We start from the raw sequence: 22,149 nt of genomic DNA, 5'->3' as shown, positions 1-22,149 counted from the left end.
ACCAGTCTCAGGAGGATAGATATAGAGGGAGAGATAGAGGTAAACACAGAGTCAGCTGAGTTACCTGTGAACGTACAGGAATCGTCTGGAGCTGCAAGACTCTTCTGTTCTCCTGGGAGGAACTGACGTAAGTACCATTATTTTTTGCATCAACTTCTTTTGCCAGGAGTCCTTTTAGTCGTTTTTAAAAGAAGTCTGCATGCACTGTCATTCTGTGAAGAACAAAAGGGAAAGATTGTTAAAAAAATGTCTCTGGGTTTGATTGTGGACACAAGCCTATACCTTAACCTAGCAGCAGAGTTTAATCTCATCCAATGTGAGTTCCTGCAGTCTGTATGTACTTAATGCTGTTAAACACATTCTGCACCAATGTCAAAGCAAGTTCCTGTACAGCTGCTATAACATGATACTGTGTCTGATAGTGGTAACTGTAGGCAGACCACCTTCTTACGGGTCAGTACCAAGGTGAACTTCATGGATCCTAATCATTTAGTTAGTTCATTGTTCATTCTTACAATGAGCGAGCAGATTCTTTGTTCTGCACAAGGGTTCATAATATACTGATACTGCACACACGCCAGTTTGTAATATCTACCGTATTGGCCCATTGGAAAGAGAGCTTCACTGCTTTTAATCATAATAGTTCACAACATTATTCATAACATACTGTGATTCTGTGACTGTGACACTACTTTAACTGGAGAAGAGGAATCAAAAGAGGTGATGGCATGCAGTGATATGTGGTCAGACTGAACTGAGGATCAGGTGGCATGCACGTTGGTTCACTCCCAGGGGTCATTTTACAGGCCGGTCCTTTTTGATGGACAGGAACGGAAAGGATATAAGTGTCAAACAATGCAAGCTGTCATTGTTTTGTCCACGGCTATGTAATGACCCGGATAATGCCGGATTCAAACCCCAGACTCCCGCACGGGAGACCAAACATCTAACAAAAGGAAATATCCCTGTGGCTGAGTGAGACAGATTGTGCTTCAGGGCAGGAGGGCAAGAGGTAATGGTAGTTTAACTCTAATCTAAATGAATAGGTGTGCATTGGTTCATTAGGCAAAGCACATCATTGAAGGTGCATGGTGTTTACAAATAAACACTAAGCAAGGTTCAAACCTGCACAGGGAAACCGCTCAGGTCAGGTGATTAACACACATGCCTCATTGAGAATACTATACTTCTAGCTAGCACATAGATAGAGATGAAGAGTGTGCATCATGTTTTTAAGATAAAAAGATCTTTCTATAAACAGCTTTTGTCCCCACACGTCTCAAGATTTGACAATGAAAGGGGAATTCCGGTCAAATGTCCGCTAAATCTTGTCCCTGCCCGTCTCAATATTTGCCATTGACAATGAACGGAGAAATGACGTCAGAATTCCGCTAAATATTATGTAAATTAAACATCAAAACATTAAACGCCATTGACATTGAAGGGAAAACTTACGTCATATGTAAACGAGCAAATCGGCTAACCAATCACATGTTGGTGGGAGTGCTTGGCCAATAAAGGACCACCTATTTTACCTTATGTAGCAATGTCAAATATCCGCTAACATAAATTGATTGATTGATTGTATGATGACAAGAGCGCCCCTCATTTCACACGGGTGTGATTGTTCTTTACTAAACACTAACACTAACCTAAACTTAACCACTTGGCCATCACAGCTGTCTCTGAATTAATGCAGGCTCAATACTACAGACAGCCTATTACACAGATAAAGATGAAGTAGACAGTCTATTACACAGGTAAAGATGAAGTAGACAGTCTATTACACAGGTAAAGATGAAGTAGACAGTCTATTACACGGGTAAAGATGAAGTAGACAGTCTATTACACAGGTAAAGATGAAGTAGACAGTCTATTATAAAGGTAAAGATGAAGTAGACAGTCTATTACACATGCAGGTAAAGAATAAAGATGAAGTAGACAGTCTATTACACAGGTACAAATGAAGTAGCTGAAAATTGTGCAATGAAGTCACTGGGAGTAGGGTTCAAACCTGCACAGGGAAACACTTATTTGATTCAAGTCCAATGCCTTAGCCTTTTGACAATCACATATAATCAATGTTTACACTACCGAGTTTAGCTATAGATAGCCATACAGATGAAGAGGGTGCATTATGTTTTTGACTAAATACTATAGTAGATACTTTACCAACTGGCTGTGAGCAGGGTTCGCCTTAACCACAGCCATCACAGCTGCTTCCATACAAAATTGTTTGAATAATATGTAAATTTTAATCACAGAAGGGAATCACAGTTCAACGATCCATGACAGCATTGAGCATTTACTGCTTTCTTGAGAAATGAGGAATTTATAAGCTTTTACAGTGCACAGGGTTTGAATCTACATAAGAAGCCCCATTGGAATTTGATATTCCTGATGCCTTAACCATCACATCTTGCACTCATGTGGATTGAATGATACGTAAACTATAGGATTAAATGCATTGGTGAAATGGCAGAGATTGGGATTATGAAACATTGCAGGGGAGGGTTGAACCTGCACACATTTAAAATCCTTTAGCTTTCACGGTCACCAACACCTTAACCAGCTAACATCACGACATATACAACCTTGCTATACAAATTCAAATGGAAGAAGATTGCATATTATGAATGATCAGCTATACTGCTACAGCATTCACGGTCTTGAAAAATGAGGCACTCAGAGTCAAACATACGCAGGATTGGATTTCATGTCAACTTCTAGTGAACTGTTGCAATTCATAATGTAGAAAGAGATGACACAAGTAACAGATAAGCACTCACTACCAACCACTCGGCCATCAGCTGCTTTGCAGTTTGCATATAACAAATTACATGTAAATTACCATTAACTGCGTTAGTAAATTGTGTATTGGAGATGGTGAAACTCACATAAGCAATGAATCTCATTACCTATTGTCTTGAGGAGTGAGGCTCGGATTCTCATTGCAACAATCTCTGTGAGCAAGATCTGAACCTATAATAATATTTAGTGAGACAGGGGATGGCCGAGCAGTTAAGGCATTGGGTTTGAATTCCAATGGTGTTTCCCTGCACAGGTTCAAACCCTGCTCACAGCGACTTGTATGTTATCACAGGTCATCACAGGTCATGTACTTGAGACGCATGTGGACATGAAAATGCTAATAGTTGACGATGTGAATGATGATTCATGCCTTGCGATCACGCACCTAAACAGCTACCTCATAACATGTCAAATTCTAATGGCATAGATAAGTGGTTTTCAACCTTTTTCATATCAAGGACCATTATTTATTCGGCATTTGAGCCACGGACCACCATTTGATGAAATTTAGCCTCAGACCCAAAACATTGAACATTATTTTGTCCACAATTCCATGCTGTATTGATGTGGTACCATAGATAGGAGAGATAAAAGGCAAATGTTGATCAAAATAACATTCTCTAATAGTGTAGACTTCTTGTAAATTAAGTAATGCAGATGTTTTGAGAGCATAAAATGAAACCAAATGGACCCGTACAGGTCCATTTGGTTTCATTTTACGCTCTCAAGAGTTAAAGATCTAATAAGGGTCCATTTGGTTACCAACTCTCCATCATTTAGCTGAGGAACACCTGGAACCTCCTCAAGGACCACTGGTGGTCCCCGGACCACTGGTTGAAAACCACTGGCGTGGATTGATTTGGCTTTTATTGCATTCCACTCAGCTTTCATTCTGTAGTTTGAGTGCGTTCTATGCATTGTATGTTTACAGTATCAGATGTCTTCTTCTGTAATTCCTGCTCTCTCTAGCGCTGTACAGCAGGATGGCAGCTATGCACTGGGAGGCCAGGCGTCGACAGGGAATGGTGGATAGGATGACCAGGGAAAAACACCAGGTGAAACAACAGCGTGTCTGCAGTCTGAAAGCTCTGGTGTGATCACTCCTTTCCATAGAGAATCTACTCCCTTCAGGCCAGAGTAGGTTGCAGCATCCAGAACCGCATACAAACACCAAAATATTATTTTCTTCAAACTACACCGCAGCAGGACACATAGCTGGTGTGGTGATGCCATGTAATTTCCGTATTGTGCCGAATATATGACATGTTTATGACTGGTCCTCTGTTTAGCCCATAAACCACATTAAAAACCCTCAAAATTGGAACTTCAGGAATGGCTACAATCTGGAGTTTCAGTTTAACCGTGTACGGTATGTGTATTTTCAGAGTTACGTTGTAAGACATATTTTTGTTTAGGTGGCCAGCTAGCCTGATAATCATAGAGATGAGTGTCAAATCTCTATACTCGTTCCATTATTGAACAGTAGTGGGGGTGATTAGAAACCAAGCAGCAAAATGTGACACCCCTGTGTGGGGTCAAGCTCATTTCCTGTGCTAATTTGACAGGTTGTGTCATCTTGTGTCCTGTTGCTGGCACATTCCAATCCTGACATGAGAGATCTTGTTTTGTCATATAAGACATGCTATAGGATACATAAATACAGAAAAACATCTACAATGCATTACCCTATCCTATTGGCCTGAATATAAGACTACAGGCATGTTTTTTTCCAATGAAAATATCCTAAAAAATGGGGTCGTATTATAATCGTGGACTAGTGATGCGTCGTTATAGTTCAAGAGTTATCCGATAGTCCAATAAACAGGCTGTTAACATAAGTCATGGAATCATAAGAACTGGCATATTTTAATGATTGCCCGGGATACTTATCCCAAAATGAATGGTCCATGCATATAAACAGCAAATACGACCCGTTACATCACGAATCAGATTGTTCGATCATATCAGTCTGTTGGTCGGGGCGCCCCTTAATTGAAGCGCAGGCCAGAGGGGTCGTCTGTCCTGGAGAGCTCTGACATGTCTCACTTTTTCAGACACCTATAGAAAACGTTCTGTCTCTCATGTGACCTTGCTTGAGCACAGCTAGGGTGCACACTCTTATAAGTAATGGCAACTGCTTAATAGGTCTACTTTATCCCATCACTAGACTATTTGACATTCAATGTTCTTTTTCCACAAATTAGTCTTGAAAAATGGGGGTCGTCTTATAATCAGAGTCGTCTTATATTCGGCACAATACGGGTAATTACAAGGCAGACAAATTTGAGAATCCAGGAAAACGTTAACCTTCATAAGAAATCAATGGGATTAATAAGAAACCATGAAAAAGGTGATGCCTTGTAATTTCCGTATTGTGCCGAATATATGACATGTTTATGACAAGCTCTAGTACTGTAGTTGTATGATCATGGGTTGAATTTTAAGCACAGCAAAGGGCCAAGAAACGGCACGTCTCCATTCACAGTATAGGAGGCCACAACACACTCCATTATCACGCACTAAAGACCCAACAAATGATAGTGGCTAGAGCTCAAGAGAACTAGAGGCCATTGTCTTAACTCTCCACAATTCCTCCTTATTTAAACATGGAGTTTGGAGATCTCGTGCCTCAATGCTCAAATATTCAGGAAATGACACTTCTCTGACACATGGTGTTAGGTGTGAACATGCTTGTAAAAGTGATCTGTTGCTACTTCCTACCAGCTTAAACTTTATCCATCCATCTCCATCCTGTGAAAGGAAACACCCTTGTTAGTTTTGGAAGAATAATCCTCTTATCCTTCCAGTGTCCTCCTGCTGTGCAGGAGTATCCCGACACTCTGTCATAAGACAAAGTCTTTAGTGAGAAGATGACAGTAATGAGTAGAAGAGGTTTCCGGTTCCGGAGGCTACTTGTAGATAAGTGTTTGCTCCTACAAACAAATTGAGAATCATCTGTAAAACAATTTCCAAACAACATCAAGCTGTAAGAAGATTCTATAGGGCATGACACACTGATATGATTAAATCATTCTGAATGTGTAGGTTTGTGGACTGGACAGGCCTACGGTTATAGTGGTGTTTAAATATACAGTATAGTGAAAAGGGTGTACAACTGAGAATTAATCATTAGGTTATCTGTGTTGTTTTAATGGAAACTGCATCCGTATCATCTCATCATTCTCATGTCACTCCATTATGAGTCCTACAATTCAAGTCAACAATTCTGACATTTTTAGAATATACTGAAAACCAGTACTGGCACAAATGGACACATTGAAATTAAGTTAATCATTCGATATAAACCGTAAAGAGTTCAGAGACAATTCACTAGGTCAACTGATCTAAGGTCAGCAGCAAACCATACACCTGACCGCACCATGTTTGAAGATCAAATGTCCGGATTGAATGACAGTCAGTAGGACATTGGTTCTCAAAGCTGGGACCAGGGACTTTTCTTAAACTACTGTAATCCTGTATACCTTGTCTATTTAAAAAAAGTGATAATATATGAATATTAATCCCTATAACACAAATCTTGTATGGTGGTCCCTAGCACAAAATGTTTTCAAATGGGGTCCGTGACCAAATATATTTGGGGGGCCCCTTGACATGAAAAAGTTTGAGAACTACTGCCTTATAGGATATTGATGTAATCGGTTCAAAACATGAGAAGAGATGGACAGAAAAAGGAAAACCGAGCAGCAAAGAACGTAAAGTTATATAATATAACGTACAATAACATAATGAAGTTAGAAATAATTAATTGCACGGTCACTTAAATCTCCGATAATCTGTGACATTACACCCACAACATGTGTTAGTTGTGGTTCCATCTGTTTCTTCCTCTGCCTGGGTAAACAGTGCTTTGGTGGAGTCTCTCTGTGTGTGTGACACTGTGTGTGTCACTGTGTGTGTGTGTGTGTGTGTGTGTGTGTGTGTGTGTGTGTGTGTGTGTGTGTGTGTGTGTGTGTGTGTGTGTGTGTGTGTGTGTGTGTGTGTGTGTGTGTGTGTGTGTGTGTGTGTGTGTGTGTGTGTGTGCGCGGACATGTATGCTTGTTAAATGAGGCTGTTTGAGATAAACTGGCCTTTGTCTCGTTGAGTGTTTGTTTGTGTGTGTGTGTGTGTGTGTGTTGGGTAAATTGTTCTCAGAGTAGTATTGCTTGTGTTTTGTCTGTGTGTTTGAAGTCCATAAAACACTGAGGATTGTGCTTGCAAGTACAGTGTTTGAACATTTGTGGTACAATGTGGTGGATGTGGAGTGTTTGTTCATTGTTTCTGAGACAGTCTAAACGTTTGCTTGTCTCTTTCCCGCAGCCGTTACGGGTTGCTCCAGAGTCCAAAGCAACAGAAGAACTAAAGACAGCAGACCAGAAACAAGGTACAGTATGTACTTGTAATTGTATCAGTATTCACTGACTGTACAGCTCATACCATCATTGCACATACAGTACATTTTATAGCATAAACGACAAAATACTGAGTGTTCATTTAATCTGATACTGTACAAATGTAATATAATCGTTTATACTATCGGAGTTAAATGAACACTCATACTCAGCGTGACTTGCGTAACACCATACAGTTGGTTGAAGCTCAAATGTCCAGAATGACAGTCCTTAGGATAGTCCTTAGGATAGTGATGTAATTGGTTCAAGGAAATGAGAAGAGAGTGGAGGGAGCCAAAGGAAATCGAGCAAGAAAGAACATATAATGGTAGAATTATCTAAATGTCCCATATTGCATTGGTTCTCAAAGTGGGGTACGGGGACCCCTGGGGGTCCCCAGCAAAAGTAGTTAATATAGCATCACAATCATTTTTAACAACTTTATCCATTTATATGTTGGCCATTCAAAAATAGCAGATCTACAAGCTCACAGCACGTCACTTCGTGCCACGCTGCGAGCATGTAGGCTACATCTTCTATTTTAGATTTTTGGACTCTACTCCGAGTCTCGTCCGCTTGTATTCACGACCTTATGTCAGCCCATACATCCAAACAGAAAATTCTGATTGCATTAAAACGATGTTAAACTCACTTTGCTATTAAATCTGCGGCCATGACAATCAAGAACTACGGAAACTAAACCAGTCGAGAAAAAGGCCACTTTTGAGAAATGGGTGCTACAGCTATGCACAGAGCCCATTTCACGCCAAAGCAACATCTGTTTACTTTACAGTACAAATACAAATTCCCATTGGATCATGATTGATTGATTGATTCTTTATTTAAGTGTCATGCTTCCGAAGAAGCCCCGCCCGTATGGACTTACAGGACACTTTTTAAAGTTTACATGAACAATGACAATAAACTGACATGATAGTTCGCAAACAATGATCAAGACATCAAGTGATTCAAGTGAATACTAAACTAACTAATACAATACACCCAAGATTCATGTCTGAACATGAACGACGATGATGGCTAAAATGAACGACACAAACACCCGCCCACTCACATTTACGTCGCACTCACAAAGCGAAACTAATCAGTTAACACCCCCCCCCCCCCCCCCCCCCCCCCCCCCACTGACCCCATCTGGGAGAGAACAATAGTCATCCTGTTGTCTCTGTGATGAGCTCATGAATATCAGTGTGATCAGCAGCATGACCCTAACTGACCCTCATTAGGTCAGTCAATGTCTCACCATTTCAACATCACAATGCTGATTTGCATGTGTCAGTTAATGAACGCAACATTAACTCATGAATGCATGCACAGCATACACTTGCACCTGTGCATGCACATACAGGTGAGCACAGAGAAACACAGACGCAAACAAACAAATGGATGCTCCTGGAATACTATAAGCACAAGGCCGTCATTAGTGGCTTCAACTGTCCGTCTCTCTCTCACACTCTCACACTCTCACACACACACACACACACACACACACACACACACACACACACACACACACACACACAGCTGTTACGCTCCAGAGTGTTCCCATTAAGGAGTCCTGCTGAATAATTGACAGCGCCACACTCGGTGGCTTTTGCAAGCTGTCACCAGACTCTGTCTCTGCTGCTCTGGACCAACCAGCAGAGTGACTGGAAACCTGAGGTTTTTACTGGAATAAATAAACTGGGTCATATTCTGCAAACGAACAGAATGAGCAAACGGGAAGAACATTTTTGTCATCATCTCTGTCTGCCAAAGTCAAATTGACATAAACACAGTTTCCAGGCTATATTTGTGCTGTATTCACATTTCGACCATTTGCTTCTATATCCAAAGAAATGAGCAGCGAGTGAGATGGCTGCAGTGGGGGTGTCAAATGTGGGATATTTTTGTTTTGGAATAGCCACACAGTCTGCCAGGGGACTATATTGGTTGGTGTGGTGTGTCATTCTTTCTTTTCCAACCTATTTGATTCAGACAAAGCTTTCTGATCAAGTATGGATACTGTTTCTTGTGTTTTCAACCTACAGCCCAGAGCCACTGTCCACACTGTCACGCCAGCCTGCAGCAGACAGCTCCCGTCCAATACAGTGCAAGGATCCCCAACAGATACAATGTAAGTGCGGTTGATGATCAATCTCGCCTTGAGGTCCACGACTCCCCTACGAGGTTTGTTTCATCACTTACAATTTCACTTGTATATAAATAGGCCTACAGTGTATCCCAACATGAAAATGTACAGTATTTGCCATTTACTAAAAAGCCTGAGAGGCGACAGGCGACTGTGGCTCAAGAGGTAGAGCAGGTCGTCCAATGATCCATGGGTCGGCGGTTCGAATCCCGGCTCCTCCTGTCTACATGTCAAAGTGTCCTTGGGCAAGACACTGAACCCCAAATTGCTCCCGATGTGCTGGTTGGTACCTTGCATGGCTTCCGCCGCAATCGGTGTATGAATGGGTGAATGTAATGCACAATCTATGTAAAGCGCCTTGGATAAAGGCGCTATATAAATGCACCATTTACCATTTGAGAGGCTGGTGACCAATAGCAATGATTAGAGCTAGTAGCAAAAATTATGTTAACAAAAATGTCAATTACACCTCTTTTAACTCTGATATTATACAAAGAGTCTTCATACTTCATACAGACACATTTGTACATTTCAAATTCTATGGTGGACTGGAATATAAAATGGTACCTGCTCTTGTTTTCAGTCGACACAGTACAACCAGCAGTGGTGAGGAACAGAAGGACAGGAGGAAAGGGAAGAGGATCAAGTTTTGTCTCTGGAGATAGAGGGGAAACTACATTCAAGCAGTAATGGACAACAACACTCATCTCTAAGCCCACATCAACCCAGCTGCTAGTTCAAGCAATCACAAGAAAAATTACATACAAAACATACCCATCGTCATGCAGTAATTGAGCTATATTGCAATCAGTGGTCAACTTTCACAATCCATGATTAATGGCAAATAGACCACTAGGCTAGGGCAATACCAACAAAGTGATGTAAATCTGAGAACTGCATTGAAAATAAAGTTTTTTATTGAAATGTATCTCCACAAGCAAGAGGCTTGTGTAGATTAAGTGGACATTAAAGGTTCGGAGTGGAAGGAAAGGTAACAGGCAGCAAACCTGAAATACACTGGCGCCATCTGTTGGAGAGATGTATAGTACAGCATCAGAACAAATATATATGTGCAATTTACATTGGTTTTATTTTTTACTGGTAAGAGTTGAGTTATACAGCCTAAATAGGCCTAATTGAACAAGACAAAACCAGGATGTTATGAAGTTGGTTTCACTGACTTTTCAAAGATGTTGCCATTTCAACATTAACAGTAATCCTACAGTTTCAATATTCACATTATCAGATGGGATGGACCAAAACAAACACGTTCCCGATCTTGATAAATACAACAAAATCTTGTGGGTGTGTGTTAAAAATGTACAATAAATAACCACTAAAGTAATTTAACTCATAAACCAACTAAGTGGAAAATGCAGCACTCCAGAATAAAAGATGCAAGAGTGGCTCAGGTTTATTTGAGAACGCTGGTGCGTTTCGGCAAACAGCCTTATTCAGAGCAGACTAAAAAGTGATACTGGGGAATGGGGATGTGGGTCTCCCTTTTAAAGCCAACATTAATTTGATCTTAGTTGGTTTTTGAGTTAAGTTATTTTCAAAGCCGAGCACCCACTGCCTTAACCAAGGGTGGTTTCCAGAGGAAGCACACCTGCTTTTCTTTCTTAACCACTAAAGCAATATTTTATACATTGTCATTTCCTCCAATTTTATACGGTATTGTGCAAAAATAGCTCATCTAAAAGCTCACAACACGCCACATTGTGACATGAGCTCGTAGATGTTATTTGAGCTATTTTAGAACGTTTTTTAGTGTTCACCTGACATGCCCAAAATAGAGATGCAAAGTCCAAAGTGGTTAAGGATAATATTTTCTTAAAGTTTTGACATCAGGATCACATGATTGTTTTTTTATCAATCGTGAGTGACAATAATAAAACATTATATTTATTATTAGCCTTTGGGCAATATATTTTTTCATGACTACTTGTGACTATACTATACCCCAGGCCTTCAGCCACCAAATAACCCATAACCACATTATCCTGTTATCCCTATTTAGGGCAAGTATTCTAAAAACGTAATTTTTAAAAAACATTTAATTTAATTTTATTCCAATTTCTTTTGATATTTGTGAAGTATACTGTATATGGCTCCAGTGGTTAACCCATTTTGGGCGGGAACCCCTTTTGGTGTTAGCATTATGTTGTGCTTTAGCTATTGAAAAATAGCAGATCTACAACGAGCTTGTAGGTCTGCTATTTTTGAAAAATCGAAGAACCACTGACATAGAAACATAGCTTTTTCAGAAAACTGTCAGGATGTAAAAGACATTTTTAGAATCCGATCTCTGGTCAAAATGGGTTAAGAGTCCATGGGAACGCTTAGACAAACAGACACACACAACAAGGTTGGAAAAACAAAACCCTCCACAGAAATCCATCAACTATATTAAGACATGGGAGTCAGAGTCACAAGATGCCTTAAAGTGAAACAGAGACGCTAACGGAACAGCTACCAGCACTGTAAATTACACAGTACAATCCTCAGTGCTCATTTATCCATCCGAGTGTACAAATGTAACCAAATGGATCCTTACGGGTCCTAACACTGGATTTTACTGTTTGTACCTTCTTTGAAATGTCCCCCCAATCCCACACCTTACACTTGCTAGATTTTATTTATTTATAATTGTACAGAAATATCATTGAATCCTTAAGGGGGTGCCAGGTGGGGGGCTTGCCATCACTCATCACTTGGGGGTGGGGGACATTCAAACAAATTCAGAAAATGGTGTACTGAGTTCATGAACCTCATAACCTATGCTTTCTCTGGCTTATGATTTACAAGGTTTGTGTAAGAACACATGACCATCAGGATGTTTTGAGCCATCCCATGACTTGTTTTTCCATTTCGAGGAAATGGAATGGGGTTATTAAAACATTAATAACCCCCATACATAGACAATAACCGAGTGGTTTTGTGAATTTACTGTTACATACAGTATAAATGTTACATTGAGATGGTTTCATGAATAAAAATACAAATATAATATATAATGGAAAACAAGGTCACAGAAAGTGAGAGACTATTGTGGATGCAGGCACTTGCTTGCCTAGAGTCTCGCTCGCCAGAGCTGGCAAGCCATGGTGGACGGAATAGGTTATCACCCATTTCAAAATTGCACGTGAAACGGAACAAGTGCTCCCTCGTCCTCGACATACGCAGGATGTGGAGTAAAAAGCACTCGCTCGGACTGCTGGCTCATACATAACATCAGCAGGGTCGTGATACTGTAGGGGATACGCAGATCGGACCGGGCTCCAGGTCCGCAGACACCCCCCAACCCGCTGTACCTTCTTCATGGCAAATGAATGAAATGCAAACGTTAAAAAGATGAATTAGTTGAGGAATCCCTCGACCATACTCCCCGTCTATATTTCCATTAGGCACAAGGGTTTTCTGACAAGACATGTACTTTTTTTTTTACACTCCTTAAAACTGGACGTCTCCTGTGATTCAGAGCAGTGCCCGTTTCCTTTGTTGTTGTTGTTGTTTTGATGCCGTTTAATGCATTCTACATCCGGATTTCGAAACAAGACAGAATCGTGAAGCCATGAATAAAGTGGTGTGTGCTTATCCATTCGTCCTTCCTTCAACCCAGCCATCCCTTTCCCTCCAGTGTCACATAACTGGATCTATTTGTCCATTTAGACTTCAGTATAACAAGACGGGGTGGGTTTAGGGGGGGGGAGTATCTGGCTCTTCACTTGATCAATCCATCAAGCTCCATCAGGTCAATCTATCCATTCAACTGTCTCTATACATCCAACCGTTCGATAGGACAAGAGAAGGTGTCGTCCATCCATATAACATGTTAACACCGACTATGAAATACGTTGTGGAACTTGTGGCTTCAATGATATATTTAAAAAAAAGAAAGTCTGCCACTGTCAAAAAAAAAAAAAAAAAAAGAAAGATTACAATGGAAACAATGCATCCACCTGTCCACCCCTCCGTCCTACCACGGGTCCAACCATCTCTCTAGCCAGCCATCAGTCCCCCCATCGGGGTGGAGCACGGTTGACACTGTGGGGCACGGTGGTGTTGGTTCCACAGTCAATGTACTCGTACGACTCCAGGGAGAGCTGCTCAAAGTGAGCCAGGTAGTACACGGTCATGGACATCCTGCAGAGGACAGACACAGCACAGCATACAAAATAATTAGAATTATATGACAAAATCCTTTTCTTCCGACATTTCTGAATGAATGAATGGACTTACAACAAGAAAATCATCATCACAAATGTACATATCCAACCAACTCACACAATTAAAAAAACCTTAAATATTCAAATATTTCTGCTTCATTACTGAACAGTGAGTGAGTGAGTGTGTGTGTGTGTGTGTGTGTGTGTGAGAGAGAGAGAGATAGGAAAGGCAGGAGGCCTTTCCTATCTAGGGAATGACATGCAGCAAAATGGGGTCAGACTTGAACCTAGGCCAGCTGCAGGAACGACCATAGCCTTATTTGTGTGGTACGCAGTCTTACCAGACGAGAGCCACCCGGGCGCCATATTAATTACATGCATGCATAGTACATTATTTACAGGCCAAGAAAAACTTCTGAGAATCATGTGAGGTCAAGTGAGGCTTTTGTGCCTGCAGGGGCCATTGTGTGGGTTTTGCCTTTGGCATAGAAACAAACGAATATAATCACAAGCTGTGTGTGATTTGCAGGAGGAAACGAGGTTATTATAAGCAACTGAAACTAATGAAATAAAGTTAGATGTGAAGGGGGGGAAAAGAAACCTTTTAGGTGAAAGAGGCTTTACAGGATATAAAATGGGGTGGGGCAGCCTAGTATTTTGAGTGGATATGAAATCTTATATTGTGAGTTTTTATTAAACTCAAATACTATTTTTATTTTGAATGTCACTCTTGAAAAATACACCATATAACACCACATAATTTAAAATAAATGAAAAATAACTAAATGAGCAAACCCACTTTAAGAACTAGTTACAAATATCCTGATTTTGAAAACGAAAATAAATAAGAATATGCAAAGATATAATAACCTAGTGTACTAATCAGATAAAGTTTGACATTATACACCATTGTCTCTTGTTGTATTAGCTTTAACCACTTAAATCCTAAACATTTTCTTTACCGGGGTCCCCTCGGGGTCTGTACTGTAGGCCCAGAGTAGGGATGGGTTCATGTGGTTAATCAGCATGGTGGAATGCACAATCCTTCTCACACAGCGAGTCATGTGAGTCATGTTCAAGTCACGATGAAAACTTGGCTAGGAGTCAACAGGCAGATAAAAGACTACTCTACCTCTTGTCTCTACTCTGCTTCTCTCCACTGTTACCAGATCTCTAGTACCAAATATGACTTACATTACATTTATTTTGACACGGTTTGACACGGTTCCACAGCTAAACATTGTGTAATAGCAGATCGGCTATTACACAATAGCCGATCTGCTATTGCTATCACAATCTGCTTTTTTTAAAGCTTAAAATAATCAATTGACAATTTGGCTAATGTCTGACCAGTTTTTATAGTATCTCTGTATATTATAGTAACGGTCCGTTTTGTTTTATTAGTCAATGGGCCTCATTTACTAAGCTTGTTCACACACATATTTTGTATCTGCATTTAAACACTTTTCCACATTAAGAGTCTAATTCATCAATCTATCCTCTTCAGTCTTACCATCTGATGAGGATAGTGTCCATTACGCCATTTCCGATGTAGGACAGTTGAGGATATGTTCGTCCAAAGGACAGATTCCTCTCAGTAATCAATTTATATGTCCAGCATCCTCTTTTTACCCCGGCAAAGGTGATTGAGCAAGTAGAAAGGGCTTATATAATATGATCCATTCCAAGTTTGATTAGCCTTTGGTCATGACTTGTGAGGTTAAACATTGTAAACTAACTTCTTATTCTCATTACCAGTGAGTAGGCAATTAACTTAATTAACGTTCAGCGTCATAAAGGAATATGTATCCCTACTCTCCTTCAAAACTGCTCTCAAAGAGCACTTACGGGTGGCTGCAATTCGAAACTGTCCCCAGTAAAAAGTCAAAGCTTAGTTAGCTTAGTAAGATGGCTAAGGAGCCTTTCTCGCAACACTTGTAGAGAGTTCATTCATAATTAACTTAAAAAGCACATGTGATAAAATCCCACCCTGTCTAAGTCCATTTGTCACTAGGAAGGGTACGGCTGTATTATCACCCAATCTAACTTGCGTGGTTTGATGGGAGTATAATCAGAAATGTAAAACACGTATTAAGTAGGAAGGAACCTCTCACTCTCGTAGTTTTGCAAACAGTTTACCATTACATGGTCAATGTGGCCAACGGTTTAAGAGGGTTTAAGTGGTTATGGTTAACGGTGTAATTAACAGTGCTTAATGCCACATTTGTTAAACATGTCAATCTATCTATCTCTGACTCTTCCGAGTCAGAGTTACAGATTACGGAGGCTAGCAGTCTGTGTGTTTCTTCCCATGTTTTATAGTTATTTAATTGTAATGTATCATGGAAGTCCATAGGGTTGAGATCAGGCTGAAACCTTACCCAAATTTAGAGTCATACGTCACAAGCCTGCAGGTATGCTGGGTCATACTTACTGTAGGTGTATAAACAGAGTGTGGATCTGGATGGAGGTCTGCCTGCAGTAGTTACTGGAAGAGACAAAACAGGGGTATTAATGAGGGATGTTATTAAAAGGAAAGGAGTACAATAATGCAGATGATTAATTTAACGCTCATCCCTCATAATTTCTCTATGGAGAATAACATGGGGTCATCTTCAAATCGTCCAAAAATAAACATGCTGTCTCGGCGATATTGTCAGGGAGGTGTCACTGTATCGTTTTCGACAGTCAGTCACTCATATTTGATAGTCTGTTTCTAGCGAAAATCGAACTAATTCAGTAGCAGTAACATTAGCGTTTTCTCTGTCAGTTGATTCTTCATATCCATATGAGTGAAACGTTCGGGATGACATGTGTATTTTTCAAGCACAGTTCTTATATGAGGCGATCTAAAATCCCCCTATGGGGATTACAATGCAAAGAAAAAAGTACATGAACCCGTGGACTTGCACCATCTACTGTTATTGACGTCACACTTCGGTGCTCTATAGATACTGTAAGATAAGATCATTTAAGATCATTTTCAGGTAAATAGATCAATCAATTGAGAAAGTATTTAAATGCATTCCATTCAGGGCTGCTTAAATCCATTCTTGATTCAATAATTTTAAAATAGGTTCATGTCCCTCCCCGTTTGTGTTCTACTGTATGTGCGGTTCCCTGCCTATATATATATAGAATTTCAAAAGACTACTTTTGCAAAACTCACTTCTCCTTTTTGTATATTTAGACCACTAAAACCAACTGAGAAGAAGAAAAAGCTTTCATCATAAACGTCTGTAAATACAACATAGCAAAACACTGTAATGTAACAACAAGTCACACCAAACAGCAGCATCAAAGGAAAACTACATGTGCTGTACTCACAGCACATATTTTACTCAAATACATTCAATTATTTTAGAACTGGAGTAACTCCAGAGCAATCCGATCAAAGGTGGACATGGATTTATGTCCACGTATCCAAGTATAATAATTAATAATTATGATAATTATAGCTTCATAACAGAGAAAGTATCTCCCATCATAAAGAAAAGGAAAGATTTGTGTTGCATTTTCTGAATTTTTCAGTATTATGTGCTTTAAATCTGCCATTGTAATGAATAAAATGTTTTTTTTTACTCTGCATGGTGGAATATGTTAATACAATATAGCTAGCACATCTGCAGTGGCTGCAGGTGGTCTCCCTACTCATCCATTGAGACATTTAGACCCTGGTGTTGGGTGGGACACCTACTGCAGGTGGTCTCCCTACTCATCCATTGAGACATTTAGACCCTGGTGTTGGGTGGGACACCTACTGCTTGACAAAGTGGTGCTGGACAATTGATCATTACTTAGGGGCACGCAAGTTATGATGAAATGAAATGATGAAATGAAATGATTACTATATTTACCCAGGGTATCTGGGCTAAGCTCAAGAACTTGTTTCCAGCCAGGCCCTGCTCATAGAACATTTCATCGTAGTGGTTCAATGCCTTGTTTAAGGGCACTTCAGCGGTGGTAATTTTAACGTGTCGGACCGCTGATTCGAACTGGCGACCTTCCGGTATCAAGACCGCTCCGCAATCCGTTCGGCCACCGCTGCCACATGCAATGCAGCTTTAAAAGATTTCAAGTTCCCAGGGAACACCACCCTCCCTCCATATATAAACACCCAATTCAAGTAAGGAAAAGATAACTCCACAATAAATAAAACAACATGCCTGTGTATTCGACACATGCTTCATTTTGACAAGACACACATTAACTGTTAACAGCGTTGGCTAAAATCTGACTCCACCACACCTTCCCACATACACTATGAATGAGACATCTGTACCCACTAAGGGTTTTTCCCCATCAGGCAAATCAGCAACAGTAGCCACTCACTTAAGTCCCGGGTCTGTCAGTTTGATAGGGATCTCAAAGGAGTACTGTAGGAGGAGAGGGACACACAGAGAGAGAGTGTCACACGCAGTCTGTCAGTCGAAAACAAACATTACCTCCGGGCTATAATTCACCTTATCCGATAAGTGAAGTTTACCAAGGCGTGACTCGTAGGAAGCGCTTACAACACAAAAGTCCTTTATGTGGGGCAAACAAATTAAGCTGTGTAGTGAGGGCTTTATATGGCATGGTAACGGCGAAGCTATGGTTGAGAAGAACGATACAGAAAGTCAAGCATCATCTTCACAGAAAAGACCTTCTTGACTTATTTCGTCTTAATTGTCTTTCCACCCACAAGTACAGTCAATTGTGTTGGGGCGCCCTGGTCAAGGCTTTGAACCCCATTCTCCAATGTGGGGCAGAACTTTAACTTTAAGTGCATAAACAAACAGAGATTTCAATAACAGACACAAATAAAAATGGAAGGAGCTCTCACTATGTTATCAGACAGTGGTTTGACAGTGGTGACGTTCTTGATGAAGACCGTTCCCACCACCGTCTCGAAGTTCAGAGCCTGGACCGTCAGGTTGGAGGCCTTCACCTCGAAAAAGTTCTGATTGGTTATGTTCAGGACGTTCTACACAGGAGAGATGAGATATGATTGGTTAACAATAACATTTTATCCATCCATGATCCTTCCATAGATCCCTCTATCTGGATCTCTCCCACTCTCCCTGTATCCATTCCCTTCTCCATGCTTCGCTTCTTCATACATCCATCACATCAGTTTCTTCTAGGGCTGGGTGATATAACTTCAAAATCAAAATCACAACTATTTCTTGTTTGCCTCGATTATGTTTTTGGTTTTTTTGAGGGGCACTAGAGCCTCCTATGTCCAGCTTTGAGGGTTTGTGTAAACACATTAATCAGACTAATCTACATCTTTATTATTAAGTGGTTATTGGTTCCAAAAGTTTCTGTATATTTTCTCTCCGTCCCTCACCCCCCTTCATCCTCTAACCCATCCTGTCTTTCCTTCACTCATTTCTTCCCCCTCGCCTCTTCCTCTCTCCTACTCACAGTTACATGCATCTCAACCGTATCGTCCTCATCCATGAAGAATACAAAGACGGACTTGACGGCCACTGGCGACAGGATGACAGAACGAGGAAACAGGAAGAACAACACCAAGGAGCTAACCAATAGGCACAAGGCCACAGACACCGCCACGTACAACTTCCTGTTGAAAAACAGAGAACAGGTGACACCTCAGAGAGCTGCAGAATTTCATAAGCGTTGCATCAGCTAAAGACACACACACACACACACACACACACACACACACACACACACACACACACACACACACACACACACACACACACACACACACACACACACACACACACACACACACACACACACACACACACACAGTGTCTCTACATTTTCATATACATCAGGGGCATTGTGGAGAGCCACTGGATTGACAGGGCACTTTTATGACAGCCATCGAAACATCTATTCTATACAATGTTGTGAAGTCACAACTGACTGAAACAATGATCCCTTACGTGTGTCTGGGTCTCAACCTCTGGTCATTACAGGGAATAACAGCCACCAGCTTGCTCTCCTGACCTGGAATACAAACAACTGATTAAAACAATGCTGGGGGTTTCCTGCACGATATCAACACAACTGTGACATTGCTTGAATGCTTACAACAACGTTTTTAATATACTGGTAATTTAAAAAGAACCTTGAGAACCATGCTCTTGCATGAAGCCTGCATGTCTGTGTAGGGCAGGCTATAGCTGCCAGAACACGTTATGCTAGAGCAGGAAGCTGTTTGGCACATTTGTTCTTCCTTAAAAACTACACATAGTAAAATACCGGTACCACGTCAAGAGTTTACTTCTGGGACAGTGCACTTTTACATTCCTGGAGTAATAATGAACACTCTCTCACGATTATACTGCGAATATATGCAGTATGACAAGTATGTCTTTCTTTAGCTTATGGTTTGGTTTTAATAGTTTGATAGTCTCCCGATAAAAATACTGGCCACGCTTTCACAATTATTATGAGGTTATTATGGATGCGGTGTCTTGGAGGTGTGTGCAAGTGACCAACGTTGTGCAACTTTGCGTTTGTGTCAGTGTGTGCATTAGTGTTACATTGCAGGTCGCATTATTACACCGTTTTGCGGCGTAACAGTGATAGACAAATGTTGTAACGTCTCTCTCTCAACTTGCCTGCGATTGCGTTTCAACCCATCTATGCATGAGTGCTGTGCTGTGCTGCTGTGCATGCGTGCGTGTGTGTGTTACCTCTGGGTATCCGTCCAGTGCCCTGGCAGGTGGGACAGTCCAGGGTCTCCCCTGAGCTGTGCCTTCTGCTGCTGCTCCGTCTGGGTTTGACATCCACAATGATCGGTGCCTTGTCGTCCCCGCTGTCAATTCCTGCCGCCTCGCTGTGGCTGCTGGACAACCTGCTGGCAAGAGCCCCCATAATACCTGACAATAGAACAGAACACAGAATAGAATAGCGTGGTGGAGCAACTTTATAGTTGTCAGGTGATGCACATATTTGTGTGAAGCCTCCCATGCACTACAAGATTTTGACAAGATTTTGGAAAGATTTTTAAAAGACTACATTCTAGTGTCTAAAAATCTATTAAAAATCTTCAAAACTCTTAATGTATGGGAGGCGTAATGCTGTTGACTTAATATGAATTCTCAGATATAAGTTACAGCAGGCTACAGTTCAGTTTGACTTTGAACAGCCCATGACTTCATTTAACACATGAAACAGATAATGATAGGCCTATAAAACAGGACTAGATAGACAGGCTACTCGTTCATGTATAACATGGAGTCTCTACTCTCTTTATGACACAATAACATAATGGGAGCAGAAGAGTGTTGGTCTATGGACCAACATTAGTCGAATTCAAGTTCTGTTATGATGACACTCGTTTGAGTAACTCGATCCATACAAGTGAGTTTAGTGCAAAACATAATCTAACACATATTATAAAACACAAAAACACACAAATCCGCTCACAACGCCATACTGTACTCATAATTATAGTAAGTGGACGATGACACAGTCAAATAAAGCTTCCTCCAAAACAAACGTGTTGCTGCGCGACAGCTAGCTTCTTACCTGGTGTATTGGTTTAATGATGTTAGATTAATATGGCGTTGACATCAGCGTCTTCATCATCGACACGCAGCTTTCCTGCGTTCGGAATACAGGGTAGACATTTTATGTTCAGCTCCGAAAGAAGCAGACTTTGATTATGGTTACATACGGAGCGCAGTGTTTTGTTTTCCTCCTATTTGGTCTACTGTAGTGTGTAATGGACCCTGTGCTCCGATTCGACTCGCGTCACCCGGTGGAAAGCCTGCCCTAGTGCCCTGGTTTCAGATCTACCCAGAGCCATATTAGATATAGACAGAGTTACGCAAACTGCGTTCACTTCATGGGGCCAGTCCAATGGCGGCTCTTCTACGTAGACTACAACCAACTGGGACAAGTCCTGGACCAGTATTGCATTGGACTCAGGCAACAGCCCAGCTTTATAATGATCTTAAATCCCTTTATTTTAGATTTTTTTTTTTAGTAATAGTACAACATAAACATTAAAGAGACTTTAGTTGTTACTGTACAATACTTTAAAACACTTGTCATGTATCACACACATGCTTAAAATAGCTCTTTTTTGCGCCGCCCTCGTTGAAAACAATGTATTTCCAACTCCAGCTTGGCTGAGTTGGCTCAGTTCAGGCTGCATGAACAGCGCTCGAGCGCTCGGTTTCTGCCCCCTCAATATCGCAACTCTTCTATTAGATGGCTCTGGGCTTACCCATTGTTGAGTTTTTATAACTTATAAGAGATCCGGTCTACGACTACAACCACCATACCATATCCGTTGTGTACGTAGAAGGCAATCGAGTCTTTCCCACACTGTTGACATGACACAGCAGAAATTGTGAAATAGGCTTGAATTTGCTGCCTCCCTCAGGGCACAGGAGGTTGGAAGAGTATTAATAATTGTTGTTTTGTTATTGTGTTAAACATGTTTATTTCTTCAGTAAAATTGTATTAGTTTACTGAATGAATATATATATATATATATATATATGTGTGTGTGTGTGTGTGTGTAAATGGTGCATTTATATAGTGCCTTTATCCAAGGCGCTTTACATAGACTGCACACACACACACTCAGCCACCGCCGTGTGTGTGTGTGTGTGACACTTGTGTTGAGGAATGTGGTGTAAAGCAATACTGTCCG

General features: G+C 40.8%; 1 protein-coding gene across 1 annotated transcript; it reads right to left on the bottom strand.

Annotated features, from left to right (window-relative positions):
• Nucleotides 1-10,247: 10,247 nt before the first annotated feature.
• LOC306937671 (transmembrane protein 106B-like) lies at nt 10,248-21,258 on the bottom strand. Its single transcript, XM_079521568.1, has 8 exons — nt 21,015-21,258; nt 20,177-20,362; nt 19,421-19,484; nt 18,927-19,086; nt 18,343-18,483; nt 17,850-17,893; nt 15,952-16,005; nt 10,248-13,494 (listed from the first exon to the last, which is right to left on the bottom strand). The coding sequence occupies exons 2-8, from the start codon at nt 20,355-20,357 to the stop codon at nt 13,362-13,364; spliced, it is 777 nt and encodes a 258-aa protein (XP_079377694.1). The 5' UTR covers nt 20,358-20,362; nt 21,015-21,258; the 3' UTR covers nt 10,248-13,361.
• Between the last annotated feature and the right edge of the window lie 891 nt (nt 21,259-22,149).

The sequence above is a fragment of the Electrona antarctica genome (assembly GCF_951216825.1).
Source record: "Electrona antarctica genome assembly, chromosome: 14".
Classification (NCBI taxonomy): Eukaryota; Metazoa; Chordata; class Actinopteri; order Myctophiformes; family Myctophidae; genus Electrona; species Electrona antarctica.
Note: the sequence above shows the minus strand (reverse complement) of the source record. Positions and strands in the feature narration are given on the sequence as shown.